The sequence below is a fragment of the Pongo pygmaeus genome, chromosome 8, assembly GCF_028885625.2.
Source record: "Pongo pygmaeus isolate AG05252 chromosome 8, NHGRI_mPonPyg2-v2.0_pri, whole genome shotgun sequence".
Classification (NCBI taxonomy): Eukaryota; Metazoa; Chordata; class Mammalia; order Primates; family Hominidae; genus Pongo; species Pongo pygmaeus.
The window spans coordinates 116,185,022-116,200,611 of record NC_072381.2 but is presented as its reverse complement, the minus strand read 5'-3'; the positions used below and the strand labels follow the sequence as shown (position 1 = coordinate 116,200,611).

The 15,590-nt window shown below is 48.5% G+C and overlaps 1 protein-coding gene across 3 annotated transcripts in view; it reads right to left on the bottom strand.

The window, feature by feature from the left end:
• Nucleotides 1-15,590, bottom strand: part of RBM20 (RNA binding motif protein 20) — a 199,261-nt gene that overhangs the window by 18,936 nt on the left and 164,735 nt on the right. For all 3 annotated transcript variants that reach the window (XR_010127465.1, XM_054436183.2, XM_054436184.2), the window contains exons 8-10: nt 10,226-10,305; nt 7,782-8,451; nt 335-439 (exon numbers count right to left, since the gene is read on the bottom strand). Coding sequence is in view for 2 of the 3 variants with exons in the window: in XM_054436183.2 (XP_054292158.1) it covers nt 335-439; nt 7,782-8,451; nt 10,226-10,305 (855 nt within the window). In the remaining variant the exon portion in view is untranslated. The remainder of the gene's footprint in view (nt 1-334; nt 440-7,781; nt 8,452-10,225; nt 10,306-15,590) is intronic.

Genomic DNA, 15,590 nt, shown 5'->3' with positions numbered 1-15,590 from the left:
ACCCCATCCCCGCCAAGGGACTTGTCTATTTTGGGAGCCTGGCTCTGAAGCCTGAGTCTTTTTTTGGGCACATGTTTTCTCGTAGGAACACAGCCAAGTTGCTGGAGAGTGAGCAGAGCCCAGACATGTGGGTAAAGATTGCTTCAATAAAAACTGTCCGAAGATTCCAGGCACAGCCACTCCTCCAAAGTAGTGCTAGGAGGACTGGTTCATTCATGGAACTAATGGTGGGGTCTCAGCCATATTCCATCCAGCAGGACATCACCGGGTAAAAGGGGGACTCCTGTGACTCAGTCCCTCATGGCAGAAGTGCGGAATCTGAAACAAACTTTACCTTCTTTGTCCTTGTGTTTTCCGGATCAGAGAACTCTGCTTCTTTCTCCTGTCTGCCCACTGATTGAGGGCTTTCTTCCATGCCCTCCTGTTCCTCTTTTCCAGCCTTACCAAAGGAAGAACAGAGCAAACCAAATCAACAGTCAGCAGTGACAGGGAGAAGAAAAAAAGAATGATATTGAATGCAGGTCCCAGCTCTCAGACAGGTTTCACATACAGCATTTCCTTTATCCTCCCAGAATCCCTCGGAGGCAGCTGCTATTAGCATCTTCATTTTATAGATTAGAAAACTGAGGTTCAGAGAGGTTAAGTAATTTGCTCACAGTCACACAGACAAATGGAGGCAGAGAAATGTCTTGAAGCCTGGCCCGATGTCTTTAGGGGGCAGAAATACTTGGCAGACTCAGTATTTTTTGCAGAGTAGAAGCAACAAAACTTGAACTGACTTGGGCCGGCCAAGACCCTGGGGTTAACCATTACGGCGACATTTCCCCAACAGAGTCATCTTGGCTATGAAAAAAATCATTCAGGATACTTATAGGTAGAAGGGGCGTTGTCACCCAGTCAGAGTGCCCTCACACCTTTCTTTTGCCCTCTGTCCTAGAGTGATAGACCAAACTAACACTCCCTTTCCTCCTTCCTTGTATTCCCTTCCCCCAAATCAGGGCCCTCACAGTAGTGCGCATGTCTGTGAAACTGAACAATTGAAAGCAGGTGTTTGGTTTCAGAATTAGGGCCTCTACCCAACCTTTAAGACAGGGGTCAGCAAACTATAGTCTGCAGGCCAAATCTGACCTGCAGCCTGTTTTTGTATAGCTTGTGAGCTAAGAATGAATTTTACATGTTTAGATAATTACATCTTAAGTGATTATAGAAGTGCCTACGTAAAATCCTCAATTTTGCCTCTTGGCCCACATAGGCTAAAATATTTACTATCTAGTCCTTTGTAGAAAACTTTGCCAACCCCCACAATAGAAGTTTCTGGGGGATATTCTCCCATGACTTAAACTTTGGCCACCAAATCAATGACTACTCCTGGGCTTTCTGAGGGGCAAGTTGCAGTTCTAGGACATGCTTGGCTGAGGTTGGTTCGAAGTAAACCACTCTCGTCCTGATTTCTTACAGTCAGACACACCCCCTTGAGCTGACTAGGAGCCAGCTGGAGCAGAAGCTCAGGGCTGACTGGATTCACCAGTTATTACTGGACAGGGATACATGGTTCAAATCCTCAAGTCCTTTCTGTTTCCAGTGTTTGCTGTGGAAGATTCCACTGAAAGCTTTGCTGAAGTCTACTGCACTAGCCTGAGTATAAAGCAGCTACAAATACCTTTTTAGCTATTATAGCTTCTACCAACAGGTGACTTTATTTTTATCTCTCTGAATCAACTATCCATGGCCCTCTCTTGTCAAAATGAATAATCCTTACCCTTCCCAAGCAGTTCCTGCAGCCACACTCCCAGATCAACACAGTAAAGGGACCCCCTTCAGTTCAAGTTGGGAGAGGCAGGGACAGTCTTGCTAGCCGGGCTGAAAGCCCTCCACCAAGCAGACCCCTGCTCTTCCACCCTGCAGGCAAAGGAAACAACCTTTCAGAGCTTCCCTTTGCTGTGGGATCACTTCCAGGAGAGAGCAGCAGCTTAAGGGGAACAGACAGGTGCAACGGGTGCCCCCAGCTGCCCACAGCAGCTCACAGACCAAGACTGAAACGCCAACTGTTGCAAGCAGGGCTCTGCCACCACATGGCCCGGGCTACCGAATCACTTCCAAACTGGTCTCCCACTTCTGCTCTGTACCTTCCCCCAAAATCTATTCTTCCCAAGGCAATCAAGAATGATCATTCCAAAATGCAAAAATGATCACATCCTCACCATATTGTCTTTTTTTTTTTGAGATGGAGTTTTGCTCTTGTTGCCCAGGCTGGAGTGCAATGGCATGATCTCAGCTCACCGCAATCTCTGCCTCCTGGGTTCAAGCAATTCTGCTGCCTCAGCCTCCCGAGTAACTGGGATTACAGGCGCCTGCCACCACACCTGGCTAATTTTTTTTTTTTTTTTTTTTTGTATTTTTAGTAGAGACAGGGTTTCACCATGTTGGCCAGGCTGGTCTCGAACTCCTGACCTCAAGTGATCTGCCTGCCTCAGCCTCCCAAAGTGCTGGGATTACAGGCGTGAGCCACTGTGTCCAGCCTCCTCACTGTATTTTCTTGCTTAAATACTTCATTTGCTTCCCCTGGTAGTTAGGATAAAGGCAAAAATCTTCAACCTGCCTACAAGGCCCTGCATAGTGTAGGCCCTGTTGACAAGTCGGCCTCACCTCCTGTTACTCTAATGCCAGCTCTCTGCTACGGCAATGCTGGAGCCCTGGAGCTGCTGGAAGCCCTTGTGTATGCTGCTTCCTCTGTCTTTTCGCTTCCTTTTCACCCAGTCAATACTCACCATGCCTCCAAATCTCAATAGGCACAGCCTAACCCTGAGAAGGCTCAGATTTATCACAGGCATTCACAGCATTGAGTACCTTCATCTCCTTCTTAGCACTTAATACTCAAGCTCTTCTGTTCATTTAATAAATCACTGGATTAGCATTTCTCTCACTAGACTATGAGCTCCACGAGCCCAGGGGTCATTTCAGTGTCACTAACTGTAGTCCCAGTGCTGGGTGCTCCACAAATATTGGTCAATAAAATAATGAAATTGGTAGAAGGGGGTGGGGTGACTAACAAGTTCTCACCTGTCTTCCCACGTGGTTGGGTCTTGTCTAGGCTCTGAAGCATAAAGGTTTTAAAAATCTTCACCTCTTATGGATTGGTTATATATACCAGGGTTTACACTCTGGGGCTTCTAGATGGCATCTGGCCCACAGGTATGTTTTGGTTTATACTAGACATTTGTCTTGCTCCAAGAAAAGGGAGATTTGACAGCGTGGCATGCATTCCTGCATGGCAGCTGTAGAATGGAGCTGAGCAGTGGCTCCGGCCCCACAGATGGCACCACTTTTTCAGTCAGCCATGGTCCCATCACACTGGCCTGGCTCCACTTGTCATTAGCCTGGCTTCCCTTCCCTAGTCACCTGGGCCTGCCACTCTCGAACCCTCCCTCCCAGTAGGATGTAGCAGTGTTTCTTTCCCATGTTTTCCTTATCTGTGACTTCATTTCTTTCCTCCTCTTTACGGTCCTGTGGCCAGGATTGGGTCTCAGGTATGGACGTGGCCACCCATCACCACGGAGCAGCACGCACACTGGCTTCTCAACCATGGGAACTTTCTCCAGAGAGCTCAGGATATTTTAATGAGCATGACCTCTTTAAAGTACTACAACAGCCTTGTGATCACACCCATTTTACAAACAAGAAAAGTGAGGCAGAAGAAAGCAGGGTCTGACCTGGTTCTCAGAAGCCAGGCCTTTGCTTCCAGAGTCTGGGTTCCAACCTTCATACCTTCAACAAGTACTCATTGGACACCTGCTCTGTGCCAAGCCCTCCTCTAGGGACTGGGAACAGAGCAGTGAACACAACAGACAAAACTTCCTGCCTTGTGAAGTTTACACCTGGAGCTGGGGGTGACAATAGACACTAAGTAAAATAAAGACATTAAGTGATAGGTTTGAAGGTGGTAAATGCCACCAAAAACAGGAAAGCAGGGAGGGAGAGGAGGGGGTTGAGGTGTTGAGATGGTCTGCAGTGGTGGGGAGGGAGAGGAATGGGTTGGGGTATTGAGATGGTCTGCAGTGGCGGGAGGGAGGGGAGCAGGTTGGGGTGTTGAGTTGGTATGCACTGGTGGGGAGGGAAAAGAGTGGGTTGGGGTGTTGAGATGGTCTGCAGCGGTGGGGAGGGAGAAGAGTGGGTTGGGGTGTTGAGATGGTATGTACTAGTGGGGAGGGAGAAGAGCGGGTTGGGGTGTTGAGATGGTCTGCAGCGGTGGGGACGGAGAAGAGTGGGTTGGGGTGTTGAGATGGTCTGCAGTGGTGGGGAGGGAGAAGAGTGGGTTAGGGTGCTGAGATGGTATGCAGCGGTGGGGATGGAGAAGAGTGGGTTGGGGTGTTGAGATGGTATGCAGTGGTGGGGAGGGAGAGGAATGGGTTGGGGTGTTGAGATGGTCTGCAGTAGTGTCAGCGGAGGGGAGGGGGTTGGGGTGTTGAGATAGTTTGCAGTGGTGGGAGGGAGAAGAGTAGTTTGGGGTGTTGAAATCGTATGCAGTGGCCAGGGAGAATAGAGAATGTGGCCATGAGTAAAGACAAAGGAGGTGAGGAGCAAGCCAGGAAGACTTGTGGCTCCTTGGCAGCAGCAACACCTGTAAAGGCGCTGAGGGCGGGAGGTGCCTGGTGCACTGGAAGAACAGCAAGCCCTGCTGCCTTCATTCGCAAATTCAGTTGCCACCTGTTATCTGACTCCTGGGGCAGCCCTGTGGGGTCTGGGCTTTTCTTGAGTTCATCATACAGAGTTTGAGGACAGTGCAAAATACTCTCTGTTCTGCTGTCATTCCAACACACAGTGTTGGACTGCCTGGCTCCAAACCTAAAGAAACAATCTGTGAGGGGCCCCAGTAAGTCCCTACTGACCCCACTCCAGGGTTGTAAGAGGCAGAACCAACTTGAGGGACAGAACTGTGGGGAAACTCTTGGGGCTTTCTGAGATTCTTTTTCCATCAGGGGCTCTTTGGCTGACACATAGTGTCACCTTAAATGAGCAATGTTATACAAACCGATGAGAGCAGGGTGGTAAAACAGTAGAAGAAATGAGGTTCCCAGAGCAGAGTCTCAGGAGTGTGAGTAGAAGTGCAGGAAGCAGCTCCAGCTCTCAGCCTTGGGGGAGAGAGGGTTGGCAGGCTGGTGGTATCCACATGAAGCCCAGGCTTTCCTTGAGCCCCTGCCTACTCTTGCTCTCTGCCCATCATCCATCACCAGCAACTTGGACACCTCCAAGCACATATACTTTTAAAAATATCCACTGGTTCACCAGGTCCTTGGGATCCAGTTCAAGTCCTTGGTGAGGCACACAGTGTCTTCCATGAGTCTCACCCTCTTCCCTCATCTCATCTCCTGTTCTTCCCCCTGCTATGCCAGTTAGGAAAAATCGTGGCAGACTTTGTAATGGGCAAAAAAAGACTACTGGGTGTTCTTTCACTGGAATGCTGGGCATTTGTCTAGCACATCCTTTCAGGGCATCTGATTCTATAGAAGTCTGAACCTTTCATTATCTTGAACTGAGCTATTTTACAACTGTATGAGTTGCAGAAATCAGATCCTAATACAAATGATTCTTATTCCTAGAGATGCACATGAATTGTCTCTGCTGGAGATGCAACCGATTCCCTGCCCCCTGTGGAAGGGGCCACTTTTACACCTATTAGCAAATTCATTTTAGCATTCCTGATTGCCTGTATATGTTGCCTACTCTTTGGATTCTCTTTTGAGTTGGTTTTTTGCATCTCATGATGCCCTCATTAATTAATGAGTTGAATAAAACCTTTGACATGTATTCATTATATATGTGCATCAGAGTCATGATTTTACTCTTTAAAAACATTATCCCTAATATGCCCTAAAGATGCAGCCATGCAGAGTATCTCCAGGTTCTTCAAAACAGTCTTTCTTTTTCACTTTTGCCCTTGCTTCTGCTTATATCAAGAACCTCGGTGGGGCATGGTGGCTCACGCCTGTAATCCCAGCACTTTGGGAGGCCGAGGCAGGAGGATCACGAGGTCAGCGCTTCGAGACCAGCCTGACCAACATGGTGAAACCCCGTCTCTACTAATAATATAAAAATTAGCCGGGCGTGGTGGCGCACACCTGTAATCCCAAATACTAAGGAGGCTGAGGCAGGAGAATTGCTTGAATCCGGGAGGCAGAGGTTGCAGTGAGCTGAGATCACACCACTGCACTCCAGCCTGGGCAACAGAGTGAGACTCCGTCTCAAAAAAAAAAAAAACAAAAAAAAACAAACCCAAACTGCTTTTTTCTACTTCTAATACTCAGCTCAAATATCACCCTCTCTGAGCAGCTCTTCTCCTGTTCCTGTGCAGAGTTAATAATTGCCCACAGAGCAGCTCAACCACTGTAAATGCTGGCATGAGTCCCATTGTATACAAATTATTTTTATATTAATAGGTCTGTTTCCACCAGTGGACTTCAGTCTCTGCTATAACATGGACTATGTCCTATTCACCTTTGGCTCACCTATACCTAGCACACCACCTGGCAAAGTGGCACTCCATCTATACATGTTGGAATGAATGCTGAAGTAGCATCCAAAAGGGTGACTCTTCAGTGTTCATGGAGTAGAGATTTGGGCTCCTTATTTGCACTTAGTATTGTCACCAACTCCCAGGTCAGAATGGGAGGCTCCTTATGCATATTGCCAAACCTCACTTATCCTACCCCTACTTAAATATAGAAGGCTCTGGCAAGAAGGAAGTGTAAGCAAAGTTAGAATATAAACCTGGTAACCACAACCCTCCTTGTGATGCCCCTGTGTGAACTGAAGTACTGCTGCAAGCCCTCAGACCTTTCAGATGCCATGAAGGTGCCAGCCACTGTCATGCATTTTTTTTTTTTTTTTTTTTTTTGGAAATAGAGTTTCACTCTTGTCATCCAGGCTGGAGTGCAATGACATGATCTCGGCTCACTGCAGCCTCCACCTCCCGGGTTAAAGTGATTCTCCTGCCTCAGCCTCCTGAGTAGCTGGGACTACAGGGGTGCACCACCTTGCCTGGCTAATTTTTGTATTTTTAGTAAAGACAGGGTTTCACCATATTGGCCAGGCTGGTCTCGAACTCCTGACCTCAGGTGATCTGCCTGCCTCGGCCTCCCAAAGTGCTGGGATTACAGGCATGAGCCACTGTGCCCAGCCACCGTGCATTTTTGTTAGGGTGGAGGTAAAACACTGTGGATAGCTCTGGGCACCCAGTTTAATTTAGCGGGTGGTGACGGCTTCTCCTTCACCACCTCTCATCAGACTTCCAAGACTGGTAAATGCTTTTGGCAGGAGGGAGGACAGAATGAACCAAAGATCTAATCTCCCTTGGGAGGCTCTTTGGGTGCAAACACCTCAGGCCACTCCCTACTGGACGAACAGGACTACAGGCCTTTCCATCATGTCCCACCCTAACTTCTAGTAAAGGCAACAGGTGCCATGGAATTTGGGGCCAGATCTCCTGGGTATAATTCTGGGTCTGCCATTTCCTGACCGTGTGTTCTTGGACAAATAACGTAAGTTCTCTGTGCCTCAGTTTCCTCATCTGCAGTAACAATAGTACCAAGCTCAAAGGTTGGTACTCAAAACCTGTGAGGATTAAATGAGTTCATGGAGATAAAGTGTCTTGCACAGTGCCTAGCGCATAGTAAATAGCCAGTAAATGTTCATTCATTCAATAAACATTCATCCTCATTATATTATTATGATTATTCTCCTTCAGGGCCTGCCTCGCCTTACCTGGGGAAGAAATTGATCATTACCTCATTCTCTGCCATTGTGTTTTCTTTTCTATCATCAGCTCCTTCTTGGTCTCTATCAGGTCTCTTGGTTTTATTTTTCTCATTCTGCTTGGCCTTGGCACCCTCAGGGGCCCTAGTGACCTTTGGCCCCAGCCCATCTTCCTTGCCTGAGTCATCGGGATGGGGGTGTCTGCTTTCCCGCAGCCTGGCCTCATCTTTCCTCCTGGACCTCCCGGGGGCATCCTGCTGCTGCTTCAGATACTTGTCCGACTTGGCTTTGGGCTCTTTCCGGTAGTAGCCGTCTTCGCGGCTTTTGTAGCTGGACACAGAGTGGGGTGGGTTGGGAGACCCAGATCTCGGGTACTTCTCCCGGTGGGGCCTCCCTCCTTCTGGTCGCTCGTCCAACTCAGCCTTGTCCAGTTGCCGGGGGTGGTGTTTGCGATCATGTGCCCAGGGGTCCATCCTGTCCCTCTTGTCATCCCCGTTCTCCCTCCAGGGAGCCGGGTCTCGCTCTTCCTCCCTCCTAGCATAGGGAGAGTGCTCCCAGGAGTCCCGGCCATTGCCCCAGTCAGCCCGGGAGGGGCCCGGAGGGCTGTGGGAAGAGCTGCAGGAGGTGAAGCTGGGAGTGTGGGACCTCGGGGAGAGTGACCGGCTCACCGGACTACGAGACCGCGGCCTTTCTGGGCCATATCTGTGGGGAACCAAGGAGCAGGATTTAGAATCTTCACGCCTCCCATCCCACCTCACCCACACACAGATACACACAGTCTCTGTCTTAGATATACTGTGCATGTAACTGTGTACACGCTTAACTCCCAACTCTACAGAACCACACAGAGTGGTTCAGGAGAAAGCCTTTTCCTCCCTTCTGGCTTCCGTGCAGAGGACTTCTCCTAAGCACAGCACTGGCCACTCTCTGTCCCTTTACTCATTCTGCTCCTGGGAACTAGGAAGAAGAACTGGGTTGATTTGGCTCGGTTCCAGCTTGCCTTCTCTTGGAAGGGAGCTATGCCCAGGGAGCGGACCTCTGACTCTCCTCCTGGGCGTGTGCGGGGTGGGCACTGGGGGGGCAAGATTGCCCTAGTCCAGCCTAGTGGGCAAGGCTGCCTAACCCTGGGTGCCGTTAGCCAGCCTCTTAGCTACAAGACTTGAAGCCACTCCTACATTTGGGCTATATCAGAATGAAGCCAACCTCTTAGCCTCCAGTTTTCTCATTTATTTCTCAGCTCAATTTATGCATGGAAAACGGATGCTAACTATTGGGGAGGGCAGGCTCAGAGGTTAAAAAAAGAATTAGGAAGGCATTTTAGGGTTGGAAGATACTCTAGAATCCTGATCTACACAGTTTGAGATGAAGAAACTGAAACCCAGCCAAGGACCCCAATCTGTGTAAGGTTCAGAGCAAGACTTCCTAAACCCCCTCCACTCTGCTGCAGAATTACAGGCTTTACACGTCTTTAAAAAACCCAAATAACCACAATTTAAAAAAACAAACAAACAGACAAACTAATAAACAAATAAAGATTCCCAGCCTGAACAGTTACATACAAAGATATACACACACATATACACATACACTCTGAAGGCTGTTTGGTTATTAAGCAGGTCAACTGAGTCATATATCCGATATTCTAAAAGGATGGGCATTTTTTCATTAAGTTCCCGAATACAGGAAAACCGCACAGCCCTCACTGACCAGGGGACACCGAGGTGCATCTCGCTAGGACCAGGCTGCCTTGACCATCATGGGGGAAACAGCCCGGGCTTGTGCCCTCTACAGGGAAGTGACAGCGCTGCCTGTGGCCACCCCAGCAAGAATCCCAGGAGGTGCCAGCCAGATGCCTGCTCCTGCGGTTTTCTACCTTGGTTCTCCGCAGGAACTGTCTTTGTAGGGGAGTGACAGTGGTCAACTTGTAGCCCCAGCTTGGCCTGATCACAAACTTCGATTGGAAGGAATGGGTTGGAAAACTGAATATATTCAATGTTCAGAGAAAGTGACTGTTCAAATAACTGATTTTGTTTAACCATCTACATTTTACATCCTACATCTACATTCAACTCATGAAAAACCAAGAGCTGGTTCTAAACAGAAGCCACACATACACACGCGCACACACGCACACACACACACAGGCATTACTTTTAGGCTGTTTTAGTAGGGTGTAGACTTGCCCCAAAGGGCCAAATATTAACAGACCTTTTCCTATATTATTTTCCAACAAAGTGGGAGGAGCTGAAGGGAAGCTCAGCATTTTGCATTTTTCTGAGGTTAAGCAGAGCAGCATGTCTGAACTGGACTGGTGTTTTTCATGGGGAACATGGAAAGGTGGGACCCAGAAGAGCAGACGGATGGGGTAGGGGCAAAAGCAGGCCACAGCGTGCCTCAAATGCCCCTAAGAATGAGAAACAGGAGTGTGTTCCCACTGCCCAGAACCTGCCTGGAGACTTAGGGCTTGGGGTCTCACCTGTCTGCTTCCCGGAACATGTCCCTCTCCCTCTGGGAATGGATGTCCTGGATGATGGCAGCCACGGCCTTCCCGGGTTTCTAGCAAAGTCAGAGAGATCACCATCAGATCAGAGATGGCCTTGCAAACACCAGAGGGAAGCAACTCTGACCTGGGTCGTTCGTTGCCTGGTCCACCAAAAGGAAAAAAATGCCTTGTGTGGGGAAGACAAAAGGTGTAATCCAATGGATGAGAGTGAGTATAATGCTGAACTGGGTAGGGCTGAGTGGCCCGGAGAACACTGAGTGGTCCATTGAGCTGGGGAAGGAAGGAGCCTGGTGTTCACATCCATGTACTGGAGACAAGCAGCATTTGTTAATAACCACCTCTGCCCAAATAAAAAAAACTAAAATGTGAAAGAAAGAAAAGGAGAGAGGGATGGAGAGAGGGAAGGAAGGAAGGCAGGCATGCATTGTAAACTTGGAGAGACTTGAAGATCACTGGCTGCAGCCTCCACCTTTTATATCTATGGAAACTTAGAGCCAGAGGGGTCGAGGCAGGGTCTCTGCTCTGCACAGCTCCAGGGTCACCAGCCACCTTGTGTTCCATGCAGTTGGTGACTCTTGGAGTTGTGTTGGGTTAAGGAACACTTCAAGGTCACACAGATAGTGAAAAGAATCAGGACGCGACACCAGGTATTTTAACTCCAACTTCCTTTCCATGCTTTCCATGCCCTGTGCCCACTTCAACACCTCATGCACAGACATCAGCTGATGCTCAAAGTAAATCTGTGAGGAGGGTGGCATAAGCTGGGAGTCAGGCTTCACAGCTGAGAATAGTAGGCAGCCAGGGCTCCATCCTTCCCAGGGGTCATTAGACGGTGGCTATGCCAGGATAGGACCAACCCCAGCCCCCCATTCCCAACCAAAGCCCTTTCCTAAACCCAGAATGGACACACGATAACCAAAATAAATAAATAATAAATGATTTTTAAAAAGAAATTCATAAGCACAAAAAGCAAGTCAGGAGCATCTTCCTAAAGACTATGCAGAATTCATTCCTTAAATAAAAATGTATCAAGCAGAGTGAATTTTATGGAATGTGAGTTATATCTCAAAAAGTAAAGCTGATTTTTTTAAAGACCAAGACTAAAAACCCTCAGTCTATGAAACTTTTGATAATGAGTTTTATTAAATTTAATCAACTTTTTTTCCTTGATTTTTTCCTATGTAATTTACAAAGAATCATGCAATTTTCTTTTTTTTTTTTTTTTTTTTTTTTTTTAAGAAACGGGGTCTTGCTCTGTTTCTCAGGCTGGAATGCAATGGCACAATCATAGCTCACTGAAAGCCTCAACCTCCCAGGCACAAGTGATTTTCCCACTTCAGCCTCCAAAGTAGATGGGACTACAGGGGCTCACCACCACATCAGGCTAATTTTTTTAGGTTTTATAAAAGACAAAATCTCGCTATGTTGCCAGGGCTGGTCTTGAACTCCCGGGCTCAAGCAATCCTCCTGCCTTGGCCTCTCAAAGTGCAGGGATTACAGGCATGAACCACCACGCCCAGCTAAATCATGCAATAAGAGCCATTCAAATGTTAAAAAGCATCATGTATCTCATTTGACAGATGGGAAACTCAGGTCCAGAGATGTGATCTAGCTGGACCAGCATGGTATGAATGCTCTGAGTGGCGTGGCTGATTATCTGTTATTGTTGAGATAGAGGGTTGGGCTGGGAAAAACACAGAGTAAAGGTGAGAATGAAGGAGGAGGTGCCTGCAGTTTCAGGGAGAGAGGTCAGGGCTAGGACACACAAAAGAGATATAAAATGTTCAAGTGAGGGAGGGACCTCACCTCTTGTCATATGGAGATGCAAAAATGAAAGAAAGTCAAAGAGAAGGCAGTGACTCCTTCATCTGTGCTCCTGAATAAGTCAGAGTTTTAGAAATCAGCCAATCCCCCATTTAAGAAAAGGCCCAGAAACTTAGCACTGGGCAGGATGTCCACCAGAAAAGGCACCACAACTTTGGCAAATGGTCCCTTATGTCAAACTGGAGCTGTAGAGATCAACCCTCTGTAAAGCACATGAAAGTGCCACGTACAAATAACCAGATCACCGAAGACTTGCACTGGCCTCCTCAGCCGCTTAAACTGGACCTTGTTCAGACCAAGGCCAAACAAGGAGAGAAACCAAGGCTGCTGGTGTCGGCCAAGAAGAAAGCTGCTGCCCAGGATGTCTCCTCCCACCCCACCGTGTTGCTAGAGACCACTGGTCCTTCAGCCAGGGTCAGTTGTCACTTGGGGTAGAAGAAGAAGGCTCACCTGGAGCTGACTGCACTTGATGTGGATCCCACCAAGCAGGTCTTCTTCCTGCCTGCCCACCTTGGGCCACACAATGGACTCCGGCCACTGTATCATCAAGGGAAAGCCAGCTGGGATGGCTGGTCCCTGAAAGGACCTGTCACAGCACTGCCTTCACACAGGCACCAAGGGAGCAGCAGAGCTTGGGAAAGTTGGTGGGAGCCATCAGGACCAAGACCATGTCATGAGATCTGCCATCGCCGGGGAAGCCACACCCTGGGTCCCTCACAAATCTGTGGCTTGCATTGCCAAGCTAGAATAGACGAGGGCTAAAGAATGTGCCCCCAAACTGGGATAAATGTATATGGCAATTCTTCAGAACATAAAATAAAATTCCCCATGGGAGTTGGATGGGGAGCTTTCTGTTGTAAAAAGAGTCCCCAAGGTTCCAGTTTTCTTCTGCCCTTCTGGAACTTCATATCCTCCTGGTTATTCCTTCCAGCCCAGATCCAGGAAAGACCGACATGGAAGGAGGATGGTCTTGGCAGGGAGCGGCTGAGGTTTTGCAGATTACCCACGGCAGAGTGACTATGAGGGTGGGGCTCAGGTGCATGGGGGCAGGAGCAGGTAAGGCCAATGTCAGGGCCAGAGGCATTCCACGAGCTCTTGGTCCCTTCTGCACCTTGGTTATCACAGATGGCACCCCAAGGCCCTTCCCCTCAGGGGTGCCCCCGATGAGGGGCAGAGCAGGCTGATCAGACACTGCAGATGAAAACATCCTCTAGTAGCCCGTGCAGTTTCCCAGGATTCAAAGAGGTGCAGTTAGAGTGAGATTAGAAGAGCCTCTCCTTGGCTTAAACATTCCTCTGCCCCTTATTTTCTTAACCACAGAACCTCCCCCTGGGGTCACTTTCAGCCCATACCTCCTGGAGTTGCTTCTATCCAGATCCCAGGTCCCCAGTAAGGGGGCCCCTGGGCTGATGATCTTTACACAGCCAGCACCAGCAGAGAGCCTGGCATGGAGCGGGTGCTCCCTAACACCCATCCCAAGATGCATGGCTGGAGAGATGGAAGGATGTGGCTGCAGAGAATGAATATGAATCTGCAAATACTACATGCTGGGACTAGTGGTCACAGGTATTGTGATCCCTCCTAAGGATCAGAGCATCAGTTCTGCTATTTTAGGTGGCAATTGCAAATTGTTTGGTGCTCTCTGGACCAGCCGCCAGCCGCCATCTGAAAAGGGGACAGAAGTAGCCAAAGATTTTCAAATAAGAGAATTGACTTCTGAAAGCCCTAAGAAAATTCTCTCAACCTTCCTCTTTGGACAGCTTCTGTATCCTGTGGGTTAAGGCATAAAGAAGGCAGGTGAAACAAAGCTGTAATCACCCCAGAAAAATTGAAATGGGAGAGAAAAGAGTAGGTCTATGATAAAATTTTGGTTACCTTTTTATTAAAGTTCAAACACACACAAAAGTAGAGAGAATGGTTTACTGAACCCCAAACAATCCATTACCCATTTTCAGCCAACGATGGTGACTAATCTTGTTGCATCTTGATATGGTTTGGTTCTGTGTCCCCACCCAAATCTCATGTTCAATTGTAATCCCAGATGTTGAAGGTGGGGCCTGGTGGGAGGTGATTGGATCATGTGGGTGGTTTTTAATGGTTTAGCACCATCCCCCTAGTACTACTCTCGTGATAGAGTTCTCGCAAGATCTGGCTGTTTAAAAGCGTGTAGCACCTCCCTGCTCCCACTCTAACTCCTGCTCTGGCCATGAAAGACATGCCTGCTTCCCCTTTGCCTTCTGCCACGACTGTAAGTTTTCTGAGGCCTCCACAGCCATGTTTCCTATACAGCCTGTGGAACCATGAGCCAGTTAAAGCTATTTTCTTTATAAATAAATTACCCAGTTTCAGGTAGTTCTTTTTTTTTTTTTTTTTTTTGAGACGGAGTCTCGCACTGTGTCCCAGGCTGGAATGCAGTGGTGCGACCTTGGCTCACTGCAACCTCTGCCTTCCGGGTTCAAGTGATTCTCCTGCCTCAGCTTTCTGAGTATCTGGGATTACAGGTGCCCACCACCACACCTGGCTAATTTTTGTATTTTTAGTTTAGGTTTCACCATGTTGGTCAGGCTGGTCTTGAACCCCTGACCTCAAGTGATCCGCCCACCTCAGCCTCCCAAACTGCCGGGATTACAGGCGTGAGCCACCGCGGCCTGGCCTCAGGCAGTTCTTTATAGCAGTGTGAGAATGGACTAATACACATCTGTACTCACCACCCTCCCTCCCCACCCCCATATTATTTTGAAGCAAATGTCAGACATTGTTATCTTACATCCATTCTGTGATGACGACGATCCCGCTCAACAGCCCCACAAGGGACCATCTACAGTGCTCAGAGTTAACACATCTTGCTGCTTTTAAGACAAGGGTGAGATTCCAAGCCCCATGCAGTCCTAGAAAAGTGCTGGCATATTAAGAGGGAGGCACCACCACTAGGAATCTCAACCCAGGAAGAGCAGCCCCAGCCCTGCCCGCACCTGGCTAGGTCACCCTGGGTCAAGGCTTATTGCCTATGGGAAACTCACTTTCTCCACCTGTGAAGGTGGGTTAATGAGGCCCATCTGGCATCCACCAAAAGCCTCAGGGCATGGCAGGCTACACCCGTAAAAGTCACAGAGTGCTTGGCCAACATGAAGGGAGCTGCTGGAAAGTTTCATGCTCTCTGACAACTCCACACCTGTTTTACACACTTCAAGAGTCCTGGGAAGACACTGAAACCTTCTAGATGAGCCCAGAACTCATCTGAGCCAGATCCTGTCAAGGCAGCCCTGACTGTTTCAACATTACCAGGCTTTCCAGGCTCGACATCATCACTCACCCGACTCCTGCCTGGAAGCTCTGTCTCTCTTTAGCTAATTCTCCCCTTCTTCAAGGCCTTGTTTAGGAATCTCTTCCCTTTTTCACACCCCTCAGTCATACTGCCTTTTGCCATGGAACTTCTGGTAGCTCCTGTACTTATGCACTCATGTTTAAATCTTGTGTAATTTTGCACAACAATAATTTGTCTCCCAGTTGGAGA